At 55.7% G+C, this 21,877-nt stretch overlaps 1 protein-coding gene across 7 annotated transcripts in view; it reads left to right on the top strand.

Annotated features, from left to right (window-relative positions):
- LOC105488470 (plectin) overlaps positions 1-21,877 on the top strand; it is a 62,246-nt gene that overhangs the window by 2,205 nt on the left and 38,164 nt on the right. For 3 of the 7 annotated variants that reach the window (XM_011752564.3, XM_011752567.3, XM_011752574.3), the window contains exon 1: positions 1,164-1,312. The exons of the other annotated variants lie outside the window; for them this stretch is intronic. In XM_011752564.3, the coding sequence (XP_011750866.2) occupies positions 1,228-1,312 (85 nt within the window). In that variant the 5' untranslated portion in view covers positions 1,164-1,227. Of the gene's footprint in view, positions 1-1,163; positions 1,313-21,877 lie in introns of those variants that run through there. 7 annotated transcript variants of the gene reach the window in all.

Raw genomic sequence — 21,877 nt, forward strand, 5'->3', positions numbered from 1 at the left:
GAGGGAAGTGGGTGACCTAGAGCTGGAGGCCATGGGCAGGGTGTGCTAGGAGAGGGAGGAGCCGTAGCTCTCTAGGCTTCAGCTGGAGAGTCCTGACCTGTTCCAGCCGGAGGGAAGGGAGGCCCCTGCGGGAGGCCAGGAGAGGGCTGCAAGGCCAGGTGCTGAGCCCTAGGGGGATGTTGCAGGCGACAGGAATCGGGGCTGGTGGGAGCAGGAAAGAGGGAAGGAGAGGGTCACCGCTCTGGACCCAGCCCCAGCCCTAGGGTCTGGTTCGACCTGCATGACCTTCAGGGCCTTTCACAGCACACGCGGACTTTAAAGAAAGAAGTCACTTTCTTCCCACTTGAAAGGGAATCACTTGTGTCGTTCCCACGCCTGGGCTTTCCTCGGCATCACCTTTACAGTTGTGGAGGAGTGTGGGGGGTCCTGAGGCCCTGGCTGACTGTGGTGGCCTTTGGTACTCACTGCAAAGGCTGTGCCCGCAGCAAGCACCTTCCGTGCGCCGGGGCTCTGCGTCCTCTGACGGTTTCCTTAGGACCTCTGACGGATTCCTGGAAGCGGGACTTGCAGTTACAGGACATGTGGCATTAAGCTTGGAGAAAACACGGCCAGGGGCATCCCAGACACGGTGGCCGACATTGGTGAAGGCGGGGAGAGCTGGAGCTTTGCCAATCTGATGGGTGGAAAGAGCTGTTTTAATTATCACCGAGCATTTTTTCCTTCTGTGAATGGGCTATTCCAGTCCTTGTATGTGGACTTAATTTTTCTTGTGTGTGGTGTTTTAAGGGTTCTTTATACCGACTCAGTCGTCTCCAGTGTTGCAATGGGAAAGTTCTCAGCTGCACACGCGAAGCGAGGTGGGGGGCGGGCAGGGGCGCATCTCGGAGGCAGTAAGGTCGCCGGCCCGGCGGGGAACAGACAGGTCGGGGCCGCCTCTGGGCAGGGGCCACCCGAGGACTCCGGGTGTCGGCGGCCGCGACCCGGGCGGGAACGGGAAGGGGTGTGCGTGCGGGACTCGGAACTCGCGGAACCGGCCCGCCGGGAGGCGCCCAGACGCGGCTCCCTCTGTCCGGCCGCGGCGGCCCCGGCCCCGCCCCGCCCGTGGGGCATCCTGGGTGCGGGGGCGGGGCGGGGGCGGCCTCTTTAAGCGGCGCGCGCGGCCGCGGGGACAGAGTGGCCGCCGGGTGCTGGAGGCTCCGCTGCGCCCCGCGCCCCGCGCCCGCCGGCATGGCCGCTCTGCTGACGCCTGGCCCGCAGCCCGACGAGCAGGACTTCATCCAGGCCTACGAGGAGGTGCGCGAGAAGTACAAAGGTACGACCCCCCGCCCCGCTGCCGGGCCGGCCGCTCCTGACAGCCCAGCCGCCCAGCACCTTGTTGTCCACGGTGGCGGTCCGATCGCCGGCCCGAGCGTGGCCACTCCGCCGGCCTCGTCCGCCTGGATCGCCCCCCACGGCCGCCAGTGCCTAGGGAAGGGACGGGCGCGCTCCGCTGAGCCCCCGCGGCCATGCCCTTAATAGGGCATCGCGCGGCCCGGGTGGGTGGGGTGGGTCTCGGGCGGGTGGGGGCGCTCAGGGCTTGTCGGGGTCGGCTGTCTGGGCCAGGATCCGGTGTCTGTGGCCAGCAGACACATGGGTCGAGGCTGAACCATCCCCTGCCCCTCCTTTGGGACACCTCTGCATGGGACAGGGGAGGCCGTGCCGCCTGGCAATGGGTCACATAGTTGCCGGCTCTCCTCACCTCCCTAAACTGGTGAGGGCCTGGGCTGCCACCCTTCCTTGGCAGGGCACCCCCTACACACCCCTTCTCTGTTCCCTAGGGGACAGCTGTGGGCTAGGGGTCATGGTGGCCCCTCCTTCCTCACTAGGGGAGCATCAGAGTGGCCTGCCCACCTGTTTGGTGCCTCCTGTTTGGTGCCTCGGCAGACCCCCTTGCCCTAGTCCACGCTCACAGGGAGCCCCTGGACCTGCCCAGGCCTTGGCACCCGCCTGCCATTCTTGCAACCCAGCTGCCTGGCTCGGCCTGGGTCGCCCAGCTCCAGGCGGTTGTGGACACAGCATTGGCTCTCCGCCTGCAGAGGCTTAGGGGCAAGGGACTGAGCTGCTGGGGAAGGTCGTGGTGGGGGCCCCAGGCGGAACCGATCAGAGCAGGCTCCAGCTCCACGTGGCTGGTTTTGCTGGCTCTGCCCCCAAGGGCAGCTCAGGGAAAAAGGTTCTGCTGGGGCCCCGTGGTGCCGCTCTCCACCACAGCCTTGCCCAGCTGGGTAGGTTTCATGGTGCCCTGAACTCATCTCCTTCAGGCGTCCTCCATGGACGGCTCTGGGGCAGGGTGGATGTGCTGCTGTGGTTCTCTTTGACAGTGCTGTGCCCAGCCCCTTTGCCTGTGTGACTAGTTCATCTGAGCGAGGGGAGACACTCCTGCACCCCTGGGGAGGCCTTGAGGGGGCGGTCTGTTGCTCATGCTGTGTATGGCCAGCCCTGCCTTGGAGGGAGCACCCAGAAGGTGCTGGGGTGTAGGGCAGGGAAGCAGCCGCCCACCTGGCTCCAGCCCTCCTGGCAAGCCCCAAGACAGCTGTTTCTGAGCTGACCTGTTCAAAGTGCGGGACCTGTGCAGAATGGTTTCCTCCTGGAGTTCTTGGTCTGGTCGGGTTGCTGGGCTGCCTAGGGTGCCCTAGCCTGTTCGGGGCATTGTGCTGAGGCTTTCCTGGCCCCAGGGATGTCTTTTCTTTACCTCCTGGGGTGGGGGCTACTTCTGATTCATCCAGGGGTGAGCCAGACAGATGGCTGGAGGTTGCTGAAATCCCATCTCAGGGCCCTCCCTCCCAAGCTCAGCTCCTCTGAAGGCCAGGATTGGTGTTGGACACACTTGCAGTCTTGGCCCATTGTCTGCCTTCTGGGCTTGGTTGTGGAGGCTGGTGAGGGGCAGGGGGTGCTGGGGTGCCTGCCTGAAGTGGAGTCGTCATGTGATCGTGCAGCTGCCCGCATGTGTGTGGCACTGGCCTGAGAGTGGCTAAACAGCAAGGCAGGTGCCGAGGCTCCTTGAGCCCACCAGGCACCCCAAGTCCCCTTAGCTCCTGGCTTGCGACAAGGGGACGGGAGGGGCTGGGCTGGTACTTGTGTCTGGGAGCCACGGGCCAAGGCTTAGGAGGGCGTGCAGGAGTTCAGAGGTGGCCCGTGTGCCCTACACCTCTCCAGGCCTGACCTCTATGAGCCCGTTGGACCTGCTAGAGGGCAGGAGCCTTGGCCCTTCCCGTCCCTGGGGTGGAGGGACTGCGAGAGGGCACGGCCCCCTTTGCCACCCAACCCGTGACAGCGAGGCAGACCCAAGTCCCTCCATGGTAAGCAGCTGCGGGCCCGTTCTGGGCCCAGCTCAGCATTTGGTGGTTCTGAGGAGGCAGGGAGGCCAGGCCTGCACCCAGGGACCCCTGCCCAGCTGATCCCTGCACTGAGGAGGTACCCTGGCTTAGGCCTCCCGGCCTCCTCCCCTCTGTGGCATTGCCCCGGTTCCACCTCACTCTGCCCTCTCACAGAGACAGCTCCCTGTCTGACCCTCACTCTGGTGACCTTCACCCCCACCCCACAACATCTCAGACCCTCCCCTGGACACGTCATTCCCTGGCTGTCCCCTGGAAATCCCCGGTCTTCCCTGTACAGTCAGTCGGCCACTGCTCCGCCCAGAACAACTTCCTGTCTGCCTGAGCCCCTCAACCACCCCCCCTTCTCCCTGTCCCCCATCCAGGGCAGATTCCTCTGGGGCTGAGGCTACTGCAGCCTGTGGTGGGAGAGCTCTGGGCGCCCTGTGGGAGAGGCCTCCATGCTGAGGGCTGTGGGCTGGTGACTTAGACAGTCAGCCCAGCTGCCAGTAAGTGTCCAGTCGCCCGGCCCCCCAAGCCTGGCCTGTGACAGCTCATAGAGGCTGGGCTGTCCTGCCATCCCATGGGAGCCTGGAGAGAGACCTGGGGTGGGTGAGGCAGGGCGGGGACAGTTCTAAGGGAGAGTCGTGGTGATGCAGGTGAGTGGAGGTGAGGCGGTCAGTGAAGAAAGAAGGAGGGTCAGGGCATGAATGCAGGCCGGGGAGTGGGGCTTAGGGCTGCTGTGAGGTGGTCCTGGAGGGGCAGCAGGGGTGAGAAGGAGGCTGGGGTGAGTACTGTTGGTGAGTGCATGGGGTTGGTGTGGGGCAGGGGCCAGGGGTGGGAGGCCTGCATTGGTCTGGGGGAAAAATGGGCCTGGAGAGGGGCTGGGTGTGTTCAGTGCCCACAGAGCATGTGCCCAGCCTGTGGCCTGCACTCTCTTCAGGACCCCTCGCCAGCCCCGGGCCTGCCCAGTGCCATTGTGCCTGGCCCCCTCATGTGTCCCCACTCTCCCCTGTCCTGGACTCTGAGCTTGGTTATCTGTGTCCCTGGCACTGGCCCCAGGCCCTCAGCCAGCACTGCAGGGTGTTTGCACGGGTGAGTGGGTGATGGCGTAGGGCGTCGTCTGCAGTGGTTGGTGCTCAGCTGGCAGAGGGCAGGCTGGAGGTTATTTGGGGCTCACTGGAGAGGAATTTTTGTCGGTGTTTACTGTCAAAAGTAAAACGCTCCAAAAAAAAAAAAAAAAGAAGAAGAAGAAAATCAAACAGGGTGGAAGTATACGAAGAAAAATGATGAGACCCAGGCTCCCGGCTGGGGCGACGGCTGCGCGGGAGAGGGCGGGAGAGAACACGCGGATTTGGCCGCCCCTCCACAGGGAGCTCAGACTGAGATTTCCTCTGGAGCCAATGGCTTTTCATGTCAGTACCGATTAGGTTGACCTTATGCTGATTATTAGTATTTTTTAATAGCTTTATTGAGAGGTCATTCACATGCCATAACATTCACCCATTCGAAGTGTCCAATTCAGTGGTTTTAGTAGATTGGGAGTTGGGTAGCTGTCAATTCCAGGACATTTTGTCACCTAGCCCCTGGCAACACTGCTCTCCTTTCAGTGGTTATGGATTGGCCCGTACTGGCCTGTACTGGCCCTGGGTCTGACCTCTTCGACTTGCCGGGACACTCTCAGGGCTGCTCACGTCACTGCGCCATCAGCACCTCACCCGCCCCGCGCTGGAGTCAGTTCTGTGGCGTGGAAGTGCCCACTTTTACTTACGCGTTTATCAGTTGATGGATAGTGGGCTGGCTGTTATGAGTAAGGCTGCCATGGACGTTTGCATACACGTTTTTGGGTGGTCGTATGTTTTTTATTTCTGTTGGGTAGATACCTAGGAGTGGAATTGCTCAGCTGTGTGGTAATTCTATATTTAACCATTTGAAGAACTGCCAGATGGCTTCCTAAAGTGGGCGCCCCATTCCTCATTCCCACTAACAGCCAGGTGCGAGGTTTCCAATTTCCTCACATCCTCACCAACACTTGTTATTATCTGACTCTTTGATTGCAGACATCTAATCCTAGTGGGTGTCGAGTGGAATCTCATTGTGGTTTGATTTGCATTTCCTGATGGCTAATGACGTTGAGCACTTTGATGTGATTGTTGGTCATTTTTTATATCTTTTGAGAAATGTGTATTTAAATCCTTTGTCCATTTTAGAATTTGCCTTTTGGTATTATTGAGTTGTAAGTGTTCTTTATATATTCTAGATCCCAGTCCCTTATCAGAAATATGATTTGCAAACATTTTCTGTTTCTATGGTTTGCCTTTTTATTTGCTTGCTGGTGTCTTTTTTTTTTTTTTTTTTTTTTTTGAGACAGAGTTTTGCTCTGTCACCCAGGCTGGAGTAGGTTCAAGTGACTCTTGTGCCTCAGGCTCCCGAGTAGCTGGGACTACAGGCGTCTGCCACCATACCTGGCTAATTTTTGTATTTTTAGTAGAGATGGAGTTTCGCCATATTGGCCAGGCTGGTCTCAAACTCCTGGCCTCAGCCTCCACAATGCTGGGATTACAGTGTGAGCCACCTCACCTGGCTGATTGTGTCCTTTGAAGCACGTCTGTTTTAATTATTATGACTCCAGTATCTATTTTTTTCCTTGGTTGCTTGTGCTTTTGGTGTCATATTTAGGAAGCCATTGTCTAACCCAAGTCATGAAACTTTACACCAATGTTTTCTTTTTTTTTTTTTTTTTTTTGAGATGAAGTTTTGCTCTGTCACCCAGGCTGGACTGCAGTGGCACGATCTCAGGTCATTGCAACCTCCGCCTCCTGGGTTCAAGCAATTCTCCTGCCTCTGCCTCTCGAGTAGCTGGGATTACAGGTGTGTGCCACCACACCCGGCTAATTTTTGTATTTTTAGTAGGGATAGGGTTTCCCCATGTTGGCCAGGCTGGTCTTGAACTCCTGACCTCAAGTGAGCCACCTGCCTCAGCCTCAGTGCTGGGATTCCAGGTATGAGCCACCGTGCCTGGCCTGAATTCTTTGATTATTAATTAAGCTGAGCACATCTCCTAGACTTGTTGACCATTTGCACCTTTTCTTTTGTGAATTGCCTATTCAAAAGCATTGTTGGCCAGGCCGGTCTTAAACTCCTATGTTCACATGGAAATGGAATGCAGCCCTGTTTCTGGCTTTTATGACTTGCCATCAGGCTGTCAGGGCTGCTCACGTGAGCATAGGAGTTTGAGACCAGTCTGGGCAACATAGTGAGACCCCGTCTCTAAAAAAAAAAAGAAAGCCTCCTAGGTTCAAGGGATCCTTCTGCCTTGGCCTCCCAAAGTACTGGGATTACAGGGCGAGCTGCTGCCCGGCTACTACACCTTTTTACATCAGGGACCTTAGCATCTGTGGATTTTGGTGTCCATGGGGAGTCTAGAACCCATCCCTCGCTGATTCTGAGAGACGATTGTATTCGCTTAAACTTGGAAGTTGCTTGTGATCAGCACTATCTCATGGAACAGAACTTTTCAGCTCCTTGAAAGTTCCCGCTGTGTCCCCAGTAGCTGGTCACACTGTGGATGGGTCTCACACCATGCATCTATTTTTGTTTAATTCTGTCTGTGGTTTCTTTAGCCGTATCAATTTTTAACATTCACCAGTCTCTTCTGATTTCTGGATTTTATGCTATGCTTAAAATGGCTTTCTTTTGTAAAAACATCTGCCAAGAACTGCCTCCAGCACTGGTGCATTTTTTTAAACATCTCTGTCGTTAATCTTTGTGGAATTTGCTTGGGGCTGAGGCCGAGATGTTCAAGGAGACTCGATGTCATGCTTGGTGTCACGCTCATAGGGTCTGGCTGTGGGCTTGTGGGTTAACAGGGACGATTGTAAACATCTCCCCTTCTGCCAATCCAGCTTCCTGACACAGGGGCTGTGCATTGCTGCACTTCTGTACCCCCAAGCCGAGCCGAGCCCTGTCCTGTGGCAGCTGTGGCTTGAAACAAGCATTGGGTGGGAGAGATAGGTGGACTTGGAGCTGGCTGGACCCCTGCAAGATCCTGGTCTGGTGCCTCCCAAGGAGCGGCTGAGGAGACCCGGGTGGTGGCTGTGGAGGTGGAGAGCAGCCTGGGGTGGAGAGGATGTGCCTGCGGCAGAGAGGGCGGAAGAGCCGGCGCTTAGCCTTGGGTGCATAAAATCAGAGATGCCTGTGAGATAGGAATGCCTGTGCAGACACTGAGGTGCAGGAAATGCCGGGCTGAGGTGGGGAGGCCGGGCTGGGAGGCCATCACTAGGGCAGGCCTCAGGCCAGAGCTCTGAGCCTGGGGTCCTCCAGAGCTTAGGGGCCTATGAGAACAGGCAGTCGGGAAGCAGAGCCGTGGGCAGCCGTGCAGCAGAGCCATGGGGGCCTGCTGGCTCTGCGAAGCGGGGAGGAGCGTGAGGAAGCAGGGCCACGTCGGGAGCAGGGTGAGGCCTGGATGGTGCTGGGACCAGGTGATGAGGGGTGTTGGGGACCTCAGCGGGACTGCTTGGGGTGTCTTCGGATTGGAGGTGCTGGGGGCATGTGGGAAGTGCTCAGGAGGCCATGCTGGTGCCAGGCTATGGTGGGTCCAACAGGGTGGCAGGGAGGGAGAACCCTCTCCAGGACAGAGTGGTGACATGGAGGCCAGGCCACAGCAGGGCACAGCCTCAGCTGGACACTGGCCCGAGTTCCCTGGGGAAGAAGTTCCCTGGGCCTTGGCCTGAGGGACCTGCATGGCCATAGGGGGCATGGGCATCTCCTGGCCCAGGGTGAGTACTGAGTGGTTGCTCACATTTACCCAGCCACACATCGTCATTGGCCAGTCGAGACTGCTGCTTGCCACTGAGGGCCCTGGAGATTTTCCCTGGGTTGTGCTGTTGGGAAGGTGTGGGCAGTGGTGCCCTGTGGCCTCAGTTTCCCCAGTGAAGCCCAAGAGGAGCTGGCAGCAGAAGGGCCAGGGGCCAGGTACCTCAAGAAGGGACTGGAGGAGGCTGGGAAGGGTGATGCTGGTGGGGCCAGGTGCCCAGATCTCCCACCATTGGGTCATGGTTGATGCCCACAGACCCACAGTGGGTAGGGAGACGCAGGGCTGGGAGAGCGGGGACTGTGAGTCATGAGGTCAGGAACCCAAAATGGGGCATGGGCCGGGTCATCTGTAGGGGCAGTGGCCTGGCATGATGGCAGACCAGGCGGAAGGGGAGTTGGGAACACGCATTCAGATGGTGGAAGCAGGGAGCCAGCTGGGAAGACAGGATCCTGTAGGACTTGGGACATCAGCCTGCAGGGCCTGCTCTCCTTCCTCCCTCTCTTCCTCTGCTCTTTGGAGGTTTGGGTCCTGGTTAGCTGCAGAAGAGTCCTCCCAGCCGGTGGGCAGCTCTTGGCAGGACTGTTGCTGCCGCTTCCCGGAGGCAGAGGGGACCCAAGACCAGGAATGGGATGCGGATCACTTTGTGTCCCTGTGTGACTCCCGGGGTGGGGGCAGACCCAGGGCCAGGGCTGCAGGAAAGGAAGGCCCCAGGATGGCAGCAGGGTGGCTGGTCTGAGTCTGGGTGCTCTTGGGCAGGCTGGTGTGTCAGGCGGGCTAGGGCCAAGCGGGACAGTGAGGGTACGGAAGGCCATCCACAGGGACACACCAGGGCAGATGGGGGGTGGGGGTGGGTGGGGGAGTGGGTTGGGTCAGGGCTGAAAGTGCGGGTCTGCAGGTGCAGCAGAAAGTGGTATCTGCAGTCAGGGTCTCTGGATGTGGCTTTTATGATTTTTATTCTGCTCTGTTTTTCAAATGAATGTGTCTTTTGACCTTTTGAAAGTGCATCTCTTTCTCTTCTTTCTTTCTAATTGAGTGGCTACCTGGGAAGCTAACAGAGCAGGCACAGGATAGGCCTAAGAGACACAGCTGGATGCCACTGTCGTGACGGCCACAAGAATGCATGGTCGTTTACAGAATACAAATACCCCCAAAGAAGGTGCCCTGTTTTAGGTTCCTGTGGCTGCTGTCAAACGTGCCCACAAACTGGGTGGCCTAAAGCAACAGAAATGTATTCTCTTACAGTTCTGGAGGCCACACGTCCAAAATCAAGATGTTGGCAGGGCCACGCTCCCTCGGAGGCTCCAGGGTGGACTCTGTTCCTGGCCTCTCCAGCTCCTGGTGGCCATTGGTGCCTGGGCTCGTGGCCGCATCACTCCAGTGTCGGCCTCCATCCTCACGTGGCCCTCTCCCTGTGGCTTCTCTTCCATCTCTTATAAGACACTTGGCTTTGGCTTTAGGCCCCCCCACTGGGTAATCTAGGACGATCTCATCTCAAGATCCTTGTCTTAATTCCACCTGCAAAGACCCTTTTTCCAAATAAGATACCATTTATGGGTTCCAGGGAATTGTTCATAGACATATCTTTTGGGGACCTCCATTCAACCCGCTACAGTCTATCCTCTGGCCCCTCAAAATTTATATCTGCCCCACTTCCAAAATAAATGTTTCTTATCCCAACATGCCCCAAAGTCTCAACCTATTGTAGCATCAACTCTAAGTCTAAAATTCCATCAGCCCAGCCAGGCGCAGTGGCTCACGCCTGTAATCCCAGCCCTTTGGGAGGCCTGTGGGTGGATCACTTGAGATCAGGAGACCAGCCTGGCCAACATGGTGAAGCCTTGTCTCTACTAAAAATGCAAAAATCAGCCAGGCGTGGTGGTGCACACCTATAATCCCAGCTACTCAGGTGTATAAGGCACGAGACTGGCTTGAACCCAAGAGGCAGAGGTTGCAGTGAGCCAAGACTGCACCAATGCACTCCAGCCTGGGTGACAGAGCAAGACTCAATCTCAAAAAATAAACAAATAAATAAAAATTAACCAGGTGTGGTGGTGCATGGCTGTAGTCCCAGCTGCTCAGGAGGTAGAGGTAGGAGGATGCTTAACCCTGGAGGCTGAACCCAGGTGACAGAATGAGACCCTATCTTAAAAAAAAAAAAAACAAAAAAAAAAACAAGAAGAACAACATTTAATCAGCTCAGAAGTCTCAAATATGATCACTGAAGTTGTGTCTAAATCAGGTGTTGGTGAGGCTCTGGGTAGGATCCAGATGGGGGCAAAATTTTTCTCCATCTTTTTACTTATAAAACTAGAAAGCAAGTTTTATGCCTCCAAACTGCAATGTTGGACTACGCATAGACTAGGCATCGCCATTCCCAAAGGGAGAAATATAAAGGCATAAAGGGGTTGCCAGTCCCAAGCAAGTCTGAAATCCAGCAGGGCGAATTCCATGGGGTTTCAAGGCCTGGGAATGCCCCTCTGTGGCTCAGTGCCCCCCGCCCCCCACACCTGCAGCTCTGCCAGCCTCTGCCTCTAGGCCTAAGGCTCTGACCTTGGAGTCGTTCTTCCTTTTTCTCGAAGGACAGCACATGTTTGCAGCTGCCTGGGTCTGTCATCCTGCTTCTTGCCTGTAGACTCAGAAGCCCAATACCTTCCTTCATTTCATCCTGTCTCTGTCCCCTTCAATCCAAGCAGGCAGTATTTCTGCTGGTACAACATTCTCATAAACCTTCTGGGTCTCCCCAGTATGTCACAGGGAGTCAGGCCATTAGAGAGAAGGGTTCACTTGGATCCTCCCTGGATCATCTCGTCTCTGTTCCTGGCTTCTGTTGAGATGAGTGAATGGACCCATGAATCACACACCTCATCTCTGCAGAGATGGCTTTCTCTGCAGGACACACTTTCCTAACAGGGAACCTCCCAACATTAGCATCTCTTGCAATCTAAATAGGCTGCAGATATCCCAAATCACCCATGCTGGTTCCTTTTTGCTTAACAGTTCCTTCCTCAATTTATCTCTTTCTTTTTTAAAATTTTTTAATTTTTTATTTTATTTTTATTTTTATTTTTATTTTTATTTTTTATTTTTATTTATTTATTTTTTTTTGAGACGGAGTCTAGCTCTGTCGCCCAGGCTGGAGTGCAGTGGCCAGATCTCAGCTCACTGCAAGCTCCGCCTCCCAGGTTTACGCCATTCTCCTGGCTCAGCCTCCCGAGTAGCTGGGACTACAGGCGCCTGCCACCTCGCCCGGCTAGTTTTTTGTATTTTTTAGTAGAGACAGGGTTTCACCGTGTTAACCAGGATGGTCTCGATCTGCTGACCTTGTGATCCGCCCGTCTCGGCCTCCCAAAGTGCTAGGATTACAGGCTTGAGCCACCATGCCCGGCCTAATTTTTTATTTTTTGAGAGGAGTCTCGCTCTGTCGCCCAGGCTGGAGTGCAGTGGCGTGATCTCCGCTCACTGAAAGCTCCGCCCCCCGGGTTCACGCCATTCTCCTGCCTCAGCCTCCTGTGTAGCTGGGAATACAGGGGCTGCCACCACGCCCAGCTAGTTTTTTTTTTTGTATTTTTAGTAGAGACGGGGTTTCACCGTGTTAGCCAGGATGGTCTCGATCTCCTGACCTCGTGATCTGCCCGTCTCGGCCTCCCAAAGTGCTGGGATTACAGGCGTGAGCCACTGCTCCTGGCCCAATTTATCTCTTTCTTCCTGTACTTTACCATAAGCAGCAAGAAGAAGCCAAGCCACACCTTCTACACTTTGCTTGGAAATCTTTTCAGCTAAATATCCAAGTTCATTGCTTACGAGTTCTGTTGAGCCGACAGTGAACACAATTCGGCAAAGTCTCGCTTCAGTGTAAGAAGCACCTTTCCTCCACTTTCCTCGTTGCCTTCTAAGGCCTCACCACAAGCACCTTTAATGCCCGTATTTCTACCAACAGTCTGGTCAGACAGGCTAGGCTTTTTCTACTGTGTGCCTCAAGATGTCCCGGCTTCTGTTTATTACCCAATTCCAAAGCCACAACCACATTTTCAGATATTTGTCACTGTAGCACCCTGCTCCTGCTCACTGTCTGTTGATTTCCTGTGATTCCCACGGGGAAGAACCACAAGCAAAGCACTCTGAAACAATAGAAATTTATCTTTTGACTGTTCCGGAGGCCAAAATCAAAAACCCAGTGTCAGCAGGTCGGCGCTTTCTCCGAAGGCACCGGGAAGAGCCTAGGAAGGGCTGCCTGCCTCTTCCAACTCCACTGCCTCTTGACCTGTGGCTGGGTCATGCCAGTCCCTGCCTCTGTGTCTCTCCTCATCTAAGGACACTTGTTTTTGGATCTAGGGCCCAGGTAATCCAAGATGATCTCATCTCAAGATCCTTTATTTAATTATACCTGCAGAGACCCTGTTTCCAAATAAGGCCACATTTATGAGCTCCAGGGACATGGACATAGATTTTTTGTGGCCACCATGGAACCCACCCAGCCATCCTTCAGTAGTTGGTTAATGTAGAACTTACATGTTTTTGTTCCATAGTCATTGTTTTAAAAAGTGTGCACAGTGGGCTGGGCGTGGTGGCACGTGCCTGTAATCCCAGCACTTTGGGAGCCTGAGGTGGGAGGATCTTTTGAGCGCAGAATGTCAACACTGCAGTGAGCCTGGGCTACAGAGCAAGACCCTGTCTCAAAAAAAGTAAAAAAAATAAAAAAGCACGCACAGTGTATTTTAGTATGTGTTAATTTACCTGTAATTTCATGATTTAATGTTATGAAGTATTTTAGACATATGTAACTTCTTTTACTTAGTGATACAGCTTGGGCGTCTCTCTGTGACTTTAATTTACAATACAGCATTCCCCTGTATGGCAACCATATCATATTTAACCAATCGATCCTTTATCATAGGACATTGAGCTTAATTTTGGATTTTTGTATTAGAAATGGCTACAGTGAACAGTGTTGTAGCTGGGTCATCGTGCATCTCTATGGCTGTTGTTAAAAATGGAATTTCTGGCCAGGTGCAGTGGGTCACACCTGTAATCCCAGCACTTTGGGAGGCCAAGTTGGGCAGATTACGAGGTCAGGAGTATGAGACCAGCCTGACCAACATGGTGAAACCGCGTCTCTCCTAAAAATACAAAAATTAGCAGGGTGTGGTGGCGAGCGCCTGTAATCCTTGCTACGCAGGAGGCTGAGACAGGAGAATCACTTGAACCTGGGAGGTGGAGGTTGCGGCGAGCTGAGCGCCATTGCACTCCAGCCTGGGTGACAGGGCAAGACTCCGTCTCAAAAAAAAAAAAAGGAGGCCGGGCGCCGTGGCTCACGCCTGTAATCCCAGCACTTTGGGAGGCCGAGGCGGGCAGATCACAAGGTCAGGAGATCGAGACCATCCTGCTCGACACAGTGAAACCCCGTCTCTGCTAAAAATACAAAAAATTAGCCGGGCATGGTGGCGGGCGCCTGTAGTCTCATCTACTCGGGAGGCTGAGACAGAATGGCGTGAACCCGGGAGACGGAGCTTGCAGTGAGCCGAGATCGCGCCACTGCACTCCAGCCTGGGCAATGAGCAAGACTCCATCTCAAAAAAAAACAAAAAAAAAAGGAATTTCTGGGTTAAGGGCTTTTCAAAATTTAAGCTTTAATTTACACCAAGATACCATTTTTTACCTTTCGTATTGGCAAAAATCGCAAATCTGGATCTAGGTTCTGTTGGTGAAGCTGTGGGAACCAGGCCAGAGAAAGCGTCTGTCAGAGCCGCAAATGCAGTGTGTGTCCGAACAGAAGACGGGCACTGGCCTGCGTGTGCTCGGAGGCTGGGCCCGCACATGCCACTCTGCATGGCCAGACGTGGGCACGGTCCCCGTGCAGAGCAGGAGGCCTCCAGCGTGGGGTGGGTGGGAAAGCAGGGGCAGAATGGTGCCCAGAAGATTTCACCGTTTGTGTTAAAAAAGAGAAAACCAAGAATCACATGGTATTTGCTTGATTTTCTGTAAAGAAATTCTGGAGAAACAAACAGGAAACCGCTAACAGTGATTTTCACACAGTGTGTGTGTGTGGTGGGGGGAGACAGAGAGAAGGGGGGGAGCGAGCCGCTAACAGTGATTTTCACAGTGTGTGTGGGGGGGGTGGGGGAGACAGAGAGAAGGGGGGAGCGAGACTTGCCTCTCTCTGCCCTCAGTGTTTGAGTCACGTGAATATTTTCTTTCCAACACGATTTTTATTTTATTTTTTTAAAGTTTAGTGAAGGGAAGAATGTAAACTGTTATAAGTTCTTTTTTTTTTCTTGAGACAGAGTCTTGCTCTATCACCCAGGCTGGAGTGCAGTGTTGCAATCTTGGATCACCTTACCTCTGCCTCCTGGGTTCAAGCGATTCTCCTGCCTCAGCCTCCTGAGTAGCTGGGATTACAGGCGCCCGCCACCACACCTGGCTAATTTTTGTATTTTTAGTAGAGATGGGGTTTCGCCATGTTGGCCAGACTGGTCTCGAACTTCTGACCTCAGGTGATCTGCCCGCCTCAGCCTCCCAAAGTGCTGAATTACAGGCATGAGCCATTGGGCCCAGCCTAAGTTTGTATTTTATTTATTATTATTATTATTATTATTATTTGAGACAGAGTTTCGCTCTTGTTGCCCAGCAGGCTGGAGTACAATGGCGCAATCTCGTCTCACTGCAACCTCCACTCTCCGAGTTTAGGCGATTCTACTGCCTCAGCCTCCCAAGTAGCTGGGATTACAGGCATGCAACACCACGCACTGCTAATTTTGTATTTTTAGTAGAGACAGGGTTTCTCCATGTTGGTCAGGCTGGTCTCGAACTCCCAGCTTCAGGTGATCTGCCCGCCTCGGCCTCCCAAAGTGCTGGGATTATAGGCATGAGCCACAGCACCTGGCCAGTTCTTTTTTTTTTTTTTTTTTTTTTTTTTTTGAGACGGAGTCTCGCTCTGTCGCCAGGGCTGGAGCGCAGTGGCCGGATCTCAGCTCACTGCAAGCTCCGCCTCCCGGGTTTACGCCATTCTCCTGCCTCAGCCTCCTGTGTAGCTGGGACTACAGGCGCCCGCCACCTCGCCCGGCTAGTTTTTTGTATTTTTTTAGTAGAGACGGGGTTTCACCGTGTTCGCCAGGATGGTCTCGATCTGCTGACCTCGTGATCCGCCCGTCTCGGCCTCCCAAAGTGCTGGGATTACAGGCTTGAGCCACCGCGCCCGGCCCCTTTTTTATTTTTTTTGAGATGGAGTCTTATTCTGTCGCCCAGGCTGGAGTGTAGTGGCACAATCTCAGCTCAATGCAACCTCCACTTCTCCTGTCTCAGCCTCCTGAGTAGCTGGGACTACAGGCGTGAGCCACCACCCCTGGCTAATTTTTGTATTTTTAGTAGGTATGGGTTTTTGCCGTGTTTGCCAATCTGGTCTCAAACTCCTGGGCTCAAGTAATCTGCCTGCGTCAGCCTCCCACAGTGCTGGGATTACAGGCATGAGCCACTGCACGAGGTTTCAGACACAATTTTTAAACAATTTCTAAGTTGCTGGCTGGGTATTGCAGTCCTTTCTCTAAGGGTCATCCCCCCAGCAGTGCCCAAGTGGGCAGACTCCTCCCGCCTGCCCAGCACCCAGTGTTGGAGCTTCAGACAAGCCACGTGGCCTCGCTGTCTGATGGGGACTTGTGTAATGAGTCTCCTGGCAGAGCCAGTGGGAGGGTGAGCAGAACTGCGGCCGAATCAGGTTAGCGCAGCGTCTGCCATCTGGGACCTCTGCATCCCGGACCCCGAGCCTGGTCCTGGAGCCATCCTGGAGCCGGGGCGTTCCCTGCATCAGCTCTGACTGATCATCAGTTGTCTTATTCCAGAGTGTTTTGTGCTGATGAAGAGTTTTTTTCCTGCTGTATTTTCCTAACTTGTTATTGCTGGCCTAAAGAAATCGCTCGGGTCTTTTAACTGCGTTTGAAGCCAGCCTCTCAATGAACTCTCTCTGAGCTCCAGTAAATGGTGAGTTGAGTTGTTTCAGGTGCCAAGAGGAGCAGTGCTGACTTGGGTAAATGCTGTCCCATGTCCTGGCACTGGACCAAGAGCTGCGCCTGCACCGTTGGCATTCACCCTCACATGCCCTCCCCTCAGCAGCCTCGCCTGGCTCTGGGAGGGTGCCCCGCTGTGCTACGAGGGGCATTTATTCTCATGTTAACAATGCAGAGAGCATCATCCCTTGTTATAAATGCTGGTTTTTATCAAATGAGCTGTCAGAATTTTTGAGTCAATATACAGGTTTTCTCCTTTAATCTACTAGTGAAGTCAACGATATTAGCAGAGTTCTGGGAAAGTGCAGCCCATCCTTGAACTCCAGGAATTCATTTCTTCTCTTGCTCCACGTCTCCTGTGGTAACACCCTCGTATCCAGTGCTGGGTGAGGCAGCCGCCCCAGGGGCACACAGGCGTCTCAGTGTTGGGGGGCTGAGAGGGAGGGAAGGGGAGCCACCAAGGATCAGGCGAGAAGCCTCTCAGCAGAGGCCTGGCAAGGTCCACCCTGCTGCAGCGGAGCAGGTGCCCGTGTGAGGATGGCCTCGGGAGGGCAGCGGCAGGGCTGTGGTGGGACCTGCTTGTGCTTGGAGAGCGCTGGCTGCTGTGTGCCCAGTGCGTGGAGGTGAGGACAACAGGGGAGGCTACCACTTTCTTTGAGATGAAAAGGTGGTGGCCAGGCCAGGGTGTGGTGGCGACAGTGGGCACAGGACAGGTTTGAGAGACATTTGGGTAGGACAGGCCCCCTAATGGATGGGTCATGTGGGTGGGACCCAGGACCTTCCCCCCAAATTGGTCTCCAGCAGACCCGTGGTATTGAGATACTCCTGTACTGGGCTGCAGGGGAGGGAGGAGAAGGATGTGGCTTGGAGAGGTAACCTCTGTGCCTCCTGGGTCCCTCACTGGGACTCCCAGGAGCCCTGGTGGGCATCCAGTCCCGCAGTGGTGGCCCTGGACCCCAGAAATCCTGCAGGCTGACTGAGCTGGCACTGAGCCCCATCCTGCACGGGGTGGCCTCCAGACGTGGAGGGCTCTCCTCCCACCTCAGCCCCACAGCATGTGCAGGGGCAGGAGCCTGGGGCAGGTGAGGTGGCTCCTGCAGGTCTGCCTCAGGCTCAGGCGGGGAGCAGAGCACGGGTCTGTGCGTCCGGAGGGCTCGGTGTGTGCGGGATGTATCTATGGCAGGATTTCACTGGGCCTGGTCTCCCTGCGGCTATTGTAGGGGACCCCAGAGGGAAGTGTCTGCCTGTCGCAGGTCACCTCTGCATGGGATCACCAGGTCACAGCCCACTGGCCTGCTCCACCACCACCAGAGAGCCCCAGCAGGGCAGGCTGCCATGGGGCTAGGGACTGGGTGGGTGGGTGGGTGTGAAGATGGGGCGGGGAGCAAAGTGGAGGGCGGGCAGGGTGGTGGTGGGCAGGGCCTCAGGAGAGGGCCCATCCCCTGCGCAGGTATGGTGTGGGAGACAGGGTTGGAGCCCCTTCTTTGGCCTGGGCCTGTGGCCAGGGCAGCCAGGGTCTCAGGGGACTGGTGAAGAGGGGGTTGCTCTGTGCCCAGACAGAGGGGTTGGGAAGAAGGGAGGGCTTATCTGTGGTGTCTGGGCTCAACTTTGCTTCTGGGGTCCCCAGTGGTGTGGGGATTTTGCAGAGAGCTTCGAGAGAATTTGGCTTTGCCCAGGGTGTGAGACTTGGCCAGGAGGCCTGATGGCACCCCAGCTGGGCATGGGGGCATGGGGGCCGTGCTGGGTTGACCAGCAGAGCAGAAGGTAGAGGTAAGGGTTTTCCGGCGGCACTGGTGCTGGTGAGTCCGACTCCAGCCTGGAGGCCCCTCCAGTTCACTGGCCTGGACACACAGACCTACGTGCTTTTCCGGCAAGACTCCTTTGTGATCCATGAATTGGTGGCGGGGCCAGAGCCATGAGGTCTCCTGGGCAGTGGCCGGGGCTTTGCTTCCCACGCTCCAGAGCTGTGTCATCGGGGCGCCCAGCTTCCTCTATCCCGGCTCCCTTTCCTCCCTGCTGCCTAAATCTCTTGCTCTCAGGCCCTTCGCTGCCAGCCTGGGACCTGCCTGTCCTGTTGAAATCCCTGGCTGTAGCCCTGTCTCCAGGCGCCCCCCTCCTGGCTACAGCCACCTCCACATTCATGGGGGTTGCCTGGACTTGTTTTCTCTACATCAAGGCCTTGGTGCATGTGGCCCCTCTTCCTGTGCTGGCTGCCTGCGGCCTGTCTCCACATAGCTGTCCCTCCCTCTGGGAAGCCTGTGCCGGGAAGGAACCACAGAACTGACTAACGTGCTGCTGGCTGAGCCTTTCCCAGGGTCATCGTGGCTGCCCCCACTTCCGAGGCTGCACCACGTAGCCACCGTTCCAGCCTGCCTGGGCTGGGCAGTCTCAGGCCCCTTCCCAGAACCTTGCAGCTGCTGCAGCTTGTCTATAAGCCTCTGGCTGCAGGTGACCACAGGTGACTATGGTGGCCACTCATAGGTGGGCAGCTTGACTTCAGGGGGCAAGTTAAAGGCAGAGTCGGTGTGTGAAAACCTGTGTGTTCCTTCTCTGAACAGCTGTGTGCCCTCACCTTCTCATTAGCTTAAAACCATGATCCTATTTTTTTGTTTGTTTTTGAGTCGATCTTGCTGTCTCCCAGACAGGAACGCAGTGGTGCAATCATGGCTCACTGCAGCCTTGGGTGGGCTGGTTCAAGCTATCCTTCTGTCTGAGCGTCCCAAAGAGCTGGGACCACAGGCACAGGCCACCATGTCAGGCTAGTTTTTTAGTTTTTTGCAGAGACAGTGTCTTGCTATGTTGCCCAGACTGGTCCTGAATTCCTGGGATCAAGTGATCCTCCCGTCTCAGCCTCTGAAAGTGCTGGGCCACCACACCTAGCCAATCTTACACCATTCAATTGTATGCATTTTAATCTTTAAAAAAAAAAAGTCTTCCGGGCTGGGCATAGTGGCTCATGCCTGTAATCCTAGCACTTTGGGAGCTCAAGATAGGTGGATCACCTGAGGTCGGGAGTTCGAGATCAGCCTGACCAACATGGCGAGACCCTGTCTCAACTGAAAATACAAAAATTAGCCCGGCGTGGTGGCGCACATCTGTAGTCCCAGCTACAGAGGCTGAGATAGGAGAATCACTTGAACCCAGGAGGCGGAGGTTGCAGCGAGCCAAGATCACGCCATTGCACTCCAGCCTGGGTGACAGAGCAAGACTCCGCCTCAATTTAAAAAAAAAAAAAAAAAGCCGGGCGCAGTGGCTCACGCCTGTAATCCCAGCACTTTGGGAGGCTGAGACGGGCGGATCACGAGGTCAGGAGATCAAGACCATCCTGGCAAACATGGTGAAACCCCGTCTCTACTAAAAATACAAAAAAATTAGTCGGGCGTGGTGGCGGGCGCCTGTAGTCCCAGCTTCTCAGGAGGCTGAGGCAGGAGAATGGCATGAACCCGGGAGGTGATGGAGCTTGCAGTGAGCGGAGATCGCGCCACTGTACTCCAGCCTGGGCGACAGAGCAAGACTCCGTCTCAAAAAAAAAAAAAAAATCTGCCTAGGCTGAGGAAAATTTTTATGCATTAAATTGAAAAAATTGATCTGGCCGGGCAGTGTGGCTCACACTTGTAATCCCAGCACTGGGAGGTGGGAAGATTGCTTGAGCCCAGGAGTTTGAGACCAGCCTGGGCAACAGAGAGACAAACTGTATAAAAAATCAAAAGATGAACTGGGAGTGGTGGTGCACGCCTGTAGTCCCAACTACTCAGAAAGCCGAGGTGGGAGCATTGCTTGAGCCCAGGAGGTCCAGGCTGCTGTGAGCCGTGATTGAGCCACTGCACTCCAGCCTGGGTGACAGAGTGAGACCTTGTCTCAAACAAAACAAAACAAAACAAAACAAAACAGCATTTTTTTTTTAACGTATGAACTTTTTAGGTCTGTTTATAAATATCTGTCACTTTCAGCTGAGGTTTAATAAGGAAGTACGATTCAGTTGCAGGCCAAATTTAGGTTCATCCAGATATAGCTTAGTAAAACCTAACTGGGAATTTAGCAGTGGCGCGATCTTGGCTCATGGCAACCTCAGCCTCCTGGGTTCGACCAGTTCTTGTGCCTCAGCCTCCCTAGTAGCTGGGACTACAGGCGTGCGACACCATGCCTGGCTGCTTTTTTGTGTGTATTTTTAGTAGAGATGGGGTTTTGCTATGTTGGCCAGACTGGTCTCAAACTCCTGACCTTAAGCAATCCACCTGCCTCGGTCTCCCAAAGTGCTGGGATTTTCCAGGTATGAGCCCCCGTGCCCGGCCTGGAATTCTGTGTTAATTCTTCACTTCACCATTTCCCCTAAGTTTGGAACTGGTGTTTCCTGAGACTCCCCACGCCCCACCTGGCTGAGTCCCAGGGAGGGCAGGGATGGGTGGGGGACGAGAGACCCCAGAACTGCTGGGTCTGCAGTGCGGCTGGGGCTTCTGGCCTGTTAGCTTGTACCCCTGGGAGCTGCCAGCCTCGCTCCCGGGTCATGGTCACATCCTCCACGCCAGCCCCAACCTGGCGCACAGTGGGTCTGTTTGCAGGACGGGAGGGACTTGTGGGTGAAGGCAGAGGAAAGGCCTGGCTGGAGACAGGCAGGCTGGTCACTTCTATCTTGTGGAGGCCATCCTACCCCACACTACCAGCATGGACTAGGGTGGAGCACAGTCCTGGGGCCAGTGTTGAAGGGGTGCCCTGGTGTGGGCAGGGCCCAGGCATTCCTCCGTGCCTCCCTGCAGCGCAGTGAGGCAGAGCTGACCTCACCCTGCCAGTGCAACCTGCTCCCCTAGGCCTGGGTAGTGACACACAGCTACTCCTGCTGGCTGAGGAGGCTGACCCGATTAACCATAGGGGTGGCTGGATCTGAGCAGCTGTGGAGGGTCCCTGGTGGTCGTGGCAGGGTGGGTGTGGGATGGAGCCACAGTGTCATCCTCACAGGAGTGGAGATGCTGGTGAGTGGGCAGACTTGGGGGGTGGGGGGCGCAGCCAGGAGGACCTGTGGGGCATCCTGAGGCTGGCTGGGAGAGGCAGAGGCCAGGGTGCAGGTCGGACCTGTCATCTTGGGAGCCAGTGTAGGAGGTGCCTGACCCAGGGCTGCACAGAGGTGAGACGGCCCGGGGAAGGGGCACACTGCTGGGGCTGAGGAGGTGGGAGGTGGCCGCCCAGGGTCTGGGGGCTTGATCTCAGCAGCCTGCCAGCCCAGGCCCTGGAGTTGGGCTGGCTGAGGAGGTCACTGGGAGATCTGGATGGGTGGGTATCTCCTGCAGGGCATGGGTGGCGGCTTCGAGGCCCTCCCACCTGTGTCCCACAGGCAGTTCTAAGCATGGCTCGTTGCAGTGGACGCGGGGGGCTGTGGGATGGGCCGGGGCCGTCTGAGCGCTCCTGGATCCGGCCTGGTGACCTGGCAGTCTGGCTGGGGTTAGCAGGGTCTTGTGCCCCAGAACTGCGGGCTGGGAGGGAGGGGTGCGCGGTGCGGCCGGCCGGGAGCATGCGCCCAGGGCGGCCCTGTCCGGCGCATTGATCAGCTGAAGCCCCGCCCCTGGCCGGCAGGCCCTGCCCCAGACCTCCGGGCTCCTCCCCCGGCTGCGGCGCTGGCCTGGGCAGTGCGGTGCGGGGCTGGACTCTGCTTGGCGGTGGCACAGCCGCCCTCAGCCCCGGCGCAGACATGGACCCCTCGCGAGCCATTCAGCACGAGATCA

Source organism: Macaca nemestrina, chromosome 8 (genome assembly GCF_043159975.1).
Source record: "Macaca nemestrina isolate mMacNem1 chromosome 8, mMacNem.hap1, whole genome shotgun sequence".
Lineage (NCBI taxonomy): Eukaryota > Metazoa > Chordata > Mammalia > Primates > Cercopithecidae > Macaca > Macaca nemestrina.